This window comes from Lingula anatina, chromosome 3, assembly GCF_051362555.1.
Source record: "Lingula anatina isolate TDL-2025a chromosome 3, LinAna3.0, whole genome shotgun sequence".
NCBI classification, from domain to species: Eukaryota; Metazoa; Brachiopoda; class Lingulata; order Lingulida; family Lingulidae; genus Lingula; species Lingula anatina.
The window spans coordinates 16,303,527-16,314,034 of record NC_141769.1 but is presented as its reverse complement, the minus strand read 5'-3'; the positions used below and the strand labels follow the sequence as shown (position 1 = coordinate 16,314,034).

Genomic DNA, 10,508 nt, shown 5'->3' with positions numbered 1-10,508 from the left:
GTACCTTTGCTGTAGAGAGCAACAACAATTTTTTTTTTTTTTTTTGAAATGCAAAATACATAAAATACAACAAAATAAAAAGTAATATACTCACACATCCATTTTTCTGTTACACAAATAATAGATCTGCCTGATAATAGTCTTCTAATATTTTAAGCAAAACTGACTTAAAAGGATAACAACTGTTCGTAAGTAATCAATATTTCAAAATAAATACATTGGAAACAACTCGTGAAAATATAATAAATTCTATTTTACCACCAAAACGGCAGTTAACGCAATTAGTCTGCAATTTGTGCTTGCCATCACATCATAAGACCTCCATAAATGGCTACACTGTATAATAATCTCTTAAGAGAAAATAACAAAACTAAACTTTTTAGGAAAAAACAGGGACTAACTTTGAATGTGGGAATGGATTCATTAACCATTGGTAAGAATGGAAAAATTGTCCTTTATCCTAGGAAAATCCTTTTTTGGCAGAAATGAACAGTTGTTATCCCTTTAAAGTTAGGTGTGATAGACAACTTCTATTTTTATCCAAAAAAGTTGCATCCATAGCTGACATTCAACTTGAATAAGCTTAAAATCTGTCTGGCGGTACAATACCTGGCAGTGGTATTGCCGTTCTGTTCCTCTAGCTAGTGCTAATATCTGTTTAACCTGTTGTGCATAATTAAAAATTGGTGTCGATTTTGCTGCTAAGCATTATGTAATATTGCACCAAAATGGACAAAATAACCTATTTTGTGCATCATCATTATCTTATGCATTTTGTCTGTATATTGACAGGTTTGCTGCTTTGTCATTTAAATTCAATTTACCATTTTTGATTAAATTTTAATGCTATCGAAAGTGCAGTGAGGTCCCTCTCCAACAAAAAACGGTTATAAATCTAAACTATATTAAGTCAAGATTTTATCTAGTCAAACATTTCGTGTGACAGTTATCGAAGATACAAAACGCAAATGGTATTCAATTAAAACATATTATGTTATTACATGTATGTTACACGTTTCTGATATCTAGGGTATTAATTCTTTACCCCACCGCCTACTTCATGCCACAGTTATGACAGTCAAGCATCAGGCCGGTTCACGCAATAACCTAGTGAACCTCTAGCCAAGCAGCGTGACACCTGATGGGATGAAATCCGAAGCCTGACAACTGGCCTTAAATGGATGCAATACTATATGCTACTGATGGTTCAAACCTCGCTAATGGTACGAATTTCGAGACACCACACTTCGTACACTTGTCATCCTGGTTGTTGCCGCTGACTCGACTTCGTCATTTTCACCACTTTTCTCCTTCACGAGATAATTCAGTTCAGCCGGCCTACAATATACGTAAACGAGGGGATTCAATGTTAGACTGATTGGTATGAGCACAAGGAGAAGATAGCCTTCAGAATCAACGACTGACACTACGCCGCTTTCATAGAGCTTCGCAATCAGAATTGAACACCAATCAAGAAAAACCGTCCAAACAATCCAGATAAAGCCATGGGCACATCGTGAATACGCATCGGAATCGATGTCCCAGTCTTTGATTTTCTCCCACGATTTATATAATACAAAAAACAAAAATACGATAAAAGCCAAGGGTAAAAAGTTGCATAAGACCATAAGCCAATCCATAAAGCTGATGGCGAGCCCATCACTGTGAACAAACATGGTACAGAAACTATTGTTACTGAAGATCAGAATAGATGTGACTCCACTTAACACAGTGTAAAAGCCTATGACAACAACTGACAAAACCATGTATTTACTCTTTGGGAACTTTATATCAGGAAATAACAGCATTCGTATATCCTCTGCCAGTATCATACCTAAAAGATACATTGTGATACCGACAGAGATTTTTAAAAGACAAGCTGCTAATTTACACATCCAGTGTCTTGGCCACGTGTTAATATGAAGGTAGAATTCTCCTCGAAATCGCAGGTCTACTCCAGCAATAATAAGCATATAGGTACCGGAGAGGATTTGAGCAAACGCCAATAAAACGATCAAGAAAACCTCTATACTTGTCATTTTCGACTCTCTGACGTTAACCCAAATAATCACTGAAAAATTCTCTATGACAATTACAAGACCAAGGAGCCAAATGATTACCCTTAAGAAAACATCAGAAATCAAATCTGAACACGTTGTCTGACCGATGTGTTTTGGGGTACACTTCGTAACGTGATTTGCTAAACAACATATTCTCCTCAGACCGCCTATAAAAATAGTGTCTTCATGTAAGGAGGCAAAAGCACTTACGTTGACATTGTTAAGGGAGTTGCCTTCTAGATTAATTTGTTTCAAATATGTTAGAGGGACCAGAGTTTCATCATAAAGGGTATCCAGATTGTTATGACTCAAGTCTAATATTCTTAATGCCGAAAGTCCCACGAGGGCATTCTTGCCAATAAAACCAATGTTCATGCCTGCCAATGACAAGGATGGAAGAGCCCGCAATCCCAGAAATGCGAAGTCCAGGACAGCGCTTAGGGGGTTATTAGCTATGTTTAGTTTGGCCAAAAAGTGCAAATTCTTAAATAAGTACCCTTCCACGATTGTGAGATTGTTATGTGATATATCTAATTCACGTATGTTATAGAGTCCATGGAAAACTTTTTTGGGTAACGTCACCTGTTCACAGTTTGATATGTCTAATTTCACCAAATATACAAACCGGGTGAACGTTTCATTGGTTAGTTCTAGAGGATTCCCGGAGAGAAGCAGCCCCCTCAGATTATAGGAATACAAAGGTATATCAGATAGCCCCTGATAATTGCACTGCATTGATTCACCAAGACAGTCACAGTTGTGTGGACAAAGGGTGTGACCGCAAAAAAGTTCATCGTCAATACTCTTTTTACAATGTTTCTGTCCGTCACACAGTTCTGCCACGTGAACGCAGTGACGGTCACCCTTTCCGCGAAACGCCCCTGGGCACGAAAATGAATGCGCCGTGCAGTTTTCTTCGTCTTCGGCACCCGGGCAATTTATAACCCCATCACAGATGCTATGCAGATGGATACAGTATGATTGCGAACATTTAAAAAGATTTTGCTGCGAGCAATAGATATCTTGACACCCTTTTAAATGATCACCGTTTCTGCATGATGCCACAGTGCCATCCCCTAGTACGTCCTGGATACAAGCGTTCCACGGGGGGAAACATATTTCACTGTTGTCCACACAGGACACCATGTCCGCCCCGCACGAGGAAGCCACCAGTGTCGTGTTCTCGTCCTCTCCAGCATTACCAGGACAGTCAATGACGCCATCTTGGATATACCGGTCAGCCAGGCAGTTACCAGAGTGGCAGACAAAACCAGTGCAATCAACATTAATAGCTTCACACCCCCCTTCATCAGATCCATCCAAACAATCTTTTACTCGATCACAGCGTCGATTTAGCGGCAAACACTGACCGCTGTTGCAGCGGAAGTCGGTTTCGGCACAAATAGGATGTTGACAGTAAGCCTCATCCGATTCATCCGTGCAGTCCTGGTAAAAGTCACAGAATTTAGAAGTGGGAATACATTGTTTATTATTACAGGAAAACCCGTGAATTCCGCATTCGCCTCCTTCACTGTAAATATCGTCCTGCTTAATGACTTTCTGCTCTCGACAACGCAATTCGTCGTCTCCGTTGATACAGTCACTGACGCCGTCGCACACGTGATGTTTCAAAATACACGTGCCATCAGAACATCGGTAAAAGAATTCGGATTCTGTGCAGTTCAATACAGGTCCCAGAACGGGATCCCTCTCACAGAGAGCATATTTAATGCTCCTGAGAAATTTGTCATCATCTACTTCTATTGAAGCGGTGCAGTTCATGGTTTCCCAGGTTCGGAATTGCCTAGAATAGGTAATAGATGTATACAAAGGTGGAACTAATAAGGCAAAAAAGTAGTAAGTACACATCAATCATGAAAAATACGCACATTTATAATATTCATTTATTAAAAGAAAAAGGGAAACCCTTTGCATATGATTTATCGATGAATATTGATAATTGTGTGAAAATAGTTACTCAGATTTCATCTTCAGAATTGTCATCCGGCAGTACATGTGCTTTGAAAACTTTGTAATGACCAGCTAACTCATCTTTGCTATATGCAAGGTAAGACTACATTAATTTAATTCATAACTCAACGATGTTTGTTTAGAGAGTGAGAAAGAAAAATTACCGTTGCCCCAATTTCACGTCCAAACTGTGCACGATTTCTGAGAAATACACGATGGAAGAACCGTAGACACAGGTCGAATTTTCAAAATCAAAATCGGTGTCCGCAATTACAGTTTCACGTTGTTTAGGCAATCTGTAAGCAAGTAAATATTTTGGAAGGAGCTCTCCGCGTTCCTTTGTAAGAATAGCAAGTCTCCACCCTGATTCATGACACAGTTCTCGCGCCAGTCCCTCAACTGACAGGTACGCGTTTTTCCGCTGCAGCGCGTCAACGTCTCTCGAAAAAGCATCTCCGGTGTAAACGTTGCTTTCAGTAATGGCCAAAGTCATGTCAACCGGCTTGTAGCAAAAGCCACCGATACGCCACCAAGTGTGCGGACATGTATTTGGCGACAACAAGGCTGCAAGGGAGGCCCCATCACTTTGTAATTTTACCCCAATAACAGAACCGGAATGGTAAGAAGCTGTGTTTTTCGCCCCGGCTCCTTCAGCTTTGTCATTTAAGGACCGCATGCAGAGAGCACTACTGTGGTTCATAGGTAGATAGCATGGGATTTGAATCCAATTTGAAGAGATGCGCGGAGACGTGAATGCCATCAGAGTACACCGCCGACCTTCGTCAAACATTGGCTGCTTGATATTTGGGTCGATGAAGGTACTCCTGATTGAATCTAGGTGTAGATTGGAGAGCTTTCCGTCAAGCTGAGGTTTGGAGATATCTGGCTCATACCAGTCCGTCACTCCGCTGGTACCATCTGGCCAGCTAGTCGAGTGACCCTATGAACAAATGGACATGGTACTATAGGTAAATACAAAAAGAAGCTATGAAAAGAAAACATACTCTGCGAGGCTGCATTATTAAGTCCTAGATCAAGTCTTGATTTAACTTCGTTTCATCATAATAACGTTTATCTGTATGTATTTGATGCAAGGTATGAACAAAGTCGAATCCTCTTTAGTCAAAAAGGCTGAACTTAAGTGAAACGTTAGGCCATACACCTGAAATAACCATTGACCTACTAAAATCAATTTAGTTACTTACATTTGAACTCCGGAGTCCAATGAAAACCAGCGAGCGTTTTCTAACGAATAGCTCATGAAACCATGTTCTCGCCATGACATTCTTCACATAGTCAAGATCGTCACCATCATGGAACATCCCTAGCATACCACCTTTGTTCGTGCACAGAGTGTGGGCATCAGCCCATGACATCATGGTGTCGGGAACAAAAAGGTCGTAGCAAGTGTCCCGGTATTGTATCCCACCGAATTTAGCGTCCGTGCACTTGCCAGTTTCTGCCATTCTCCTGGAGTAACGGTCCTCGTGATCTAACGCGTAGGTCACTGCGGAGATTCCAACGATATCATGAAGATTTTCACTTTGTATTTCTGTAGTAAACACAAGACGGTAATTTGATATACTTGTCCATTGAAATGGTTTTCCCATCTCCCCGTACACGTAAGATATCAAACATTCGCCACTTTTAGCGTTACACGGATGATACTCCTTTATTTGAAACGCCACCCGTTTCCCCACGGAACACCCACTGGGCACAGCAGAAATCTTTATTGTGTATGCCAGAAATTGCTCGTGTTCACTTTTAAAGAGAGTTCCAAGTATTACTTCATTGTACGGGTTCTGTAGGGTATAGTCTGCCGGGCCACAGTCCCCGTCCCTATACATTTGTCCGCAAGATTTAAAGAGAGTATAAAAAGGGCTTCGATAGAAAAATGCAGAGACATAGTTCCAACAGTCGTAGTGCTGACGTAGGTAGAAGACAATGATTTCAAAACCAAATTGTTCATTTGCCAGATAATCAGACAAGGAAAGTCGAAGGTTCAAAGTTTGGTTGGAACCGTTCGTAGGAGTAAACAAGCCTGTCTCAAAGTAATCAGCGTAGCTAGACACGGGAACGATTTGAACATCAATATCTTTTGAGGGGCGAGAAGCAGTTAACCTGACTTTCACTTTTGAGACCCCCCATCGAAAACGAACGACCACGGTGAATGGGTACTGTGTGTCTGCATCCGACGAAATAGTTATGTCAAATTCGTCCGTTACCTGTGATGGCGGTTGTGTGAGGAGATCATACGCAAATGTAAACTGTTGATAAAATGTATGTTTTAATGTTAATTTTTGGGGAAGGAATATGTCCACTTTCGCTTTCTTTCCACCAGTTTCATTCCGGGAGAAAACTCTGTCTGTTAGGTTACTCACTGATAGGGAATAATCAAATTCTGAATCGTCTACCTCATACTGAGGATGGAAGACCACGTCGCACATAGGGTTGATTCCGATATAGGTATGTATTTTTACATTGTAAGAAACCATGCCTTGTGGCATTCTTTCGAAAAGACCTCCAACAGTAAATAACATTACGTAAAGCGAACGGATTGGTACATTCAATTCCACCGGAGGCGCACAAAATGGCCCAACTGAAGAAGTGGCATTTATTCCCCATCCGTTAACAAAGAGAATAAGCCCACCGTATTGGCAATCTCCCGCCTGCGGCATGTCAAGGACCGGCATACCATCATGCAAACCGTTAAGTTTATCATAATCTAGAATTATGCCCAAGCCGTGCAAGAATGCCTTGCCATTTACGGGATGCCAGACATATACCTTGTAGAAAGAGTCGCTTCTCTCTTCAGTTAGTATTTCCCCACCTTCAAGTCCAACCAGTACCCCATCTTGTGGTATACAGGGAACAGTTTCTGAAATTAACATTCCGCACGGCTGAAGCCAATCTGAGGAAAAAGTTGCCGAAAACTTGAGGTCCGCCTCCAGTTTACTTTGCTTGATTACTATAAAGAACTGATACGTTCCAGCGGTGATATTCCCTGACAAATCAACAGTAGAGGATTGGAGAACAGCCAAACGCTTAGCCCAGGTGGAGGGCCCGTCATGAATATGTACAATGCTATTAGACTTGCCGTCGGATGCACGGAATACCCAGGTCATTGTGAACAGCTTCCCAATATCTGTTCTAACATGAAATTGGTGATGATAATGAGACTGAGACTCAGCTGTAACAGTGTCCAACGAAAGGTCCAACCTTCCTGTTTTGTCGACATAAATGGCGTTGGGTGTAAATTTAATAGGCTTCCAAATATAAGCAGGCAAAGCTTCATAAAATGCTCGAAATCCAAGGAAGCCTTCATTTACCTCGTCAGTTTTAAAAACCACTGTCATAAAATTAGTGGATGAGTAAGAACTCCAAGGAAAGACGCTACCACAAAATTTCCCAATTAATGTGCCCTCCGATGACCTCCCGTCATAGACTTCCACTGAGTCGTATCGGCAATTTTCAGAAAATACTAGGTTGAAATATTCAAACGTGAGATTCACGATATAACCTCGAGAAACCTCGATTACCCAGGTACAATGTTGGTTCGGCATGTACCTCCAGCGAAAACCCGTATTTAGACTGGACAGTTGTCCACATGGTGACGTGAAATACTTCACTGACCCACAGCCAGAGTCTCCGTGACCAACATTACAGTATTCTGTCGAGCAGGCTGCTAAAGTCTTCAGGCTATTCCCTGTGCTTCCTCCACGTGCCAACATCTGCTTCTGGATGCAGTCAAAGACCAATGTCGTAAAAGCGCCGTGAGTGTCGCTATTGCTATTATCTTTCTGAAGAATGGCCCCTTCTGACTGGTTCACGACATCGATTCCCCCAAAACTGCCTGCGACACCAGTTCCATCAACAATTACCACGTGGTCTGAAATAACTCCGAGTAAAAATAAGGTAAGGGTTGCACATAGCTCCACCTTCCTTAGCTTATGAGCTGCTATATCCATTCTTTCTGAAAAAAAAATTGATAATTTCAGCTATTTCCTGATCAAAATTGTGGTAAGCATATATCTTAACATACAGAGAAAATGATCGTGATCACTCGTTTGTTGTACACGTGGTAGTATAAATGGAATGGAAATGAAATGCAGGGTGTCTTTTGTAGCGGGGGGGGGGGGGGGGGGGGGGGGGGAGGGGGGGGGTCACCTGTGGAAATCCACAGAGCAGTCCCTTTAACTTCCGAGAAAATCGCTGTCACCCTGAGCTTCAGAGCTAACTTGACACTAACCTTTTCACTGTAGCCTATCTCCATCGTGTCAAGTAACCTCTGACCAGATTCGAGTGCCCCCGCCGCCCGCCAATCAAATTTAAAGCCCGCACTCAATGACTCATTGAACGATCTAGCCAATGAACGCGAACGAGTCAAATCGCGCTTTGTTCAAATCCGGATCAATCAAAGATAAGGCTGAATATCAGGGACTTGCCGTAACCTGTGGGCAGCACGCAAAATACATCATCCCTCAGTAGATAATGATGCAGGGCATCATACTGCTCTGGTTTCAATTCCGATATACTCCATGCTTTCTTTGTGTACGGTTATGCACTCGGAACCACTCGGAACTACTCGGATGTCTCCGCACTCGACAATAACTATGTTGTTAGTATGGAGCTTGCGGAATCAGCCGAGGATTGCCGATTGACGATCAACCAATCAGCGTTTTCACCAAACTTTGGTGAAAATTTTTGAAACATGGATTCGATTGGCTTATATAAAATAGGTCAAACTATTTTCGTCAGAGGTTACTTGACACGATGGAGATAGGCTACAGTGAAAAGGTTAGTGTCAAGTTAGCTCTGAAGCTCAGGGTGATCGCTGTGGACAATTGCGTTTTTTTTTAAAAGGGAGGGTCTCAACTTCCCTGATGTTGAACTGAACTGAAAAAGTGCCACGATGGAAAAGTAGTTGAAACCAAGATCAGCAATTACACAGAAGTTCCTTTATGCATTCGTGTACCATATCTGTAACAGTATGTCGCTAAATGGAACTATGCTGTAAAGGCTACATTATGCTATATTTGTGTACAACTTTGTCAAGCTGCATCACCATGTGCATGAATCTGAATTATAAAGTAGTGCTGAGGGCGTTGTTGCAGACCCTTTATCATGGTTCAATTTATAATATTGAAAACGTGCTAATAAAAGTTGACAAAAATGTGAGCCGAAACAACGTGACTAATGTCCTATTTTAAAAATCCCGATAAAAATCTGGTTCGTTTGTCAAAACTACGACGTAAAAATTAAACATCATAGCCAACTGCACACTTGATATTTTTGAGTTTAATATAAAAAAAGAAAGCGCTTAGATATTTTTGTCGTAGAAAGAACCGCGTAAACTCAAAACCCTGTGCACGTAAAGCCTAGGTTACATTGGAAATGCGATGCCCGTACGGTGGATGTATACTGACCGTAATACCCTTTTCGTACGGCATCTGAGCGGAGGTAGATTATGGCCGTGCGAAATCGCACGGAATCGTACAGATATAATTAGATCTCCGCGGTCTCTTCGATTTTGTGAAGCTGTAACTTTTGACAATTTTTTTAAAAATCGTAAGCCCGTAGACCGCAGGGGCGGATTGAGGCCGTCTTCTGGGTCTTCCGGAAGACGCTCAGATTTTGAAGTTTACATTGTCGGGTATCTAATTTTGTCTGTCGGAAGACGGTCAAAAATGTAGGATGGATCAACAAAGAGAATTTGGAAGACTGTCAGAAAATATCTCTGGATCCGCCCCTGGACCGTAACAATATCGAGATGGCATTGTGCAATCCCCGCATGAGAATTGCACAGGCCGGCATTGCACGGTGGACTTCCGTTATCGCGCAACAACACAAGGTGACCCAACGATACAGAGCTGTCAAAATTGATAAGCCTTGATTACATTTGCCACGGGCGTACTATTTTTTTTTTTTTTTTTCAACCTTGTGTTCAGATTTCGAAAAACTACAATTTCACATTTATGCAAATGAATTAAGCCAAGGAGTTGTACAACTCCATGATTACAATGGCATTTAAAGTTTTAACTCTTCTCATGCCAACCTAAACCATCAAATAAGGAAGGGAAAGAGACCAACAACAGGTTCAACCATTGTCACGATCGAAGCAAGCCCACCGAACAATGCCCATGCGGAACTGCGCAATGCCATCAGCGATATTGTTGCGGCCTGCGGGCTTACGATTTAAAGGAGTTTGTCAAAAGTTTCAGCTTTACAAAATCGTAGAGGATACGAAGATCGTGAATCCGTACTATTTCGTACGATTTCGCATGCTCGCCGTCTTCCGCCGAACAGACTCCGCACGAAAAGGGATTTAAGGGCAGTTTACGAGCAGCGTGCGGACATCGCACGGCAGATGCGAACGGGTAAGGGGTTCTAGTGGTCCATCTGCACCGTATTTTCACGCTAATCCTTATGTTATTCCTCATGCTGTTATTTTACCTCTATTTCCAATTTCGCCTTTGA

The 10,508-nt window shown here is 41.8% G+C and overlaps 2 protein-coding genes across 2 annotated transcripts; both read right to left on the bottom strand.

The window, feature by feature from the left end:
• Positions 1-39: 39 nt before the first annotated feature.
• LOC147762968 (uncharacterized) lies at positions 40-3,851 on the bottom strand. Its single transcript, XM_087010001.1, has one exon. The coding sequence runs from the start codon at positions 3,840-3,842 to the stop codon at positions 1,218-1,220; it is 2,625 nt and encodes an 874-aa protein (XP_086866127.1). The 5' UTR covers positions 3,843-3,851; the 3' UTR covers positions 40-1,217.
• Positions 3,852-5,064: 1,213 nt separating this feature from the next.
• On the bottom strand, positions 5,065-8,857 carry LOC147762967 (uncharacterized). The gene is made up of 2 exons (XM_087010070.1): positions 8,281-8,857; positions 5,065-8,004 (listed from the first exon to the last, which is right to left on the bottom strand). Exon 2 carries the CDS (start codon positions 7,997-7,999, stop codon positions 5,225-5,227), a length of 2,775 nt encoding a protein of 924 aa, XP_086866196.1. The 5' UTR covers positions 8,000-8,004; positions 8,281-8,857; the 3' UTR covers positions 5,065-5,224.
• Between the last annotated feature and the right edge of the window lie 1,651 nt (positions 8,858-10,508).

Coding starts and splice junctions, on each gene's coding strand:
- LOC147762968 (XM_087010001.1), bottom strand. CDS start 3,842: ATGAACTGCACCGCTTCAATAGAAGTAGATGATGACAAATTTCTCAGG.
- LOC147762967 (XM_087010070.1), bottom strand. CDS start 7,999: ATGGATATAGCAGCTCATAAGCTAAGGAAGGTGGAGCTATGTGCAACC.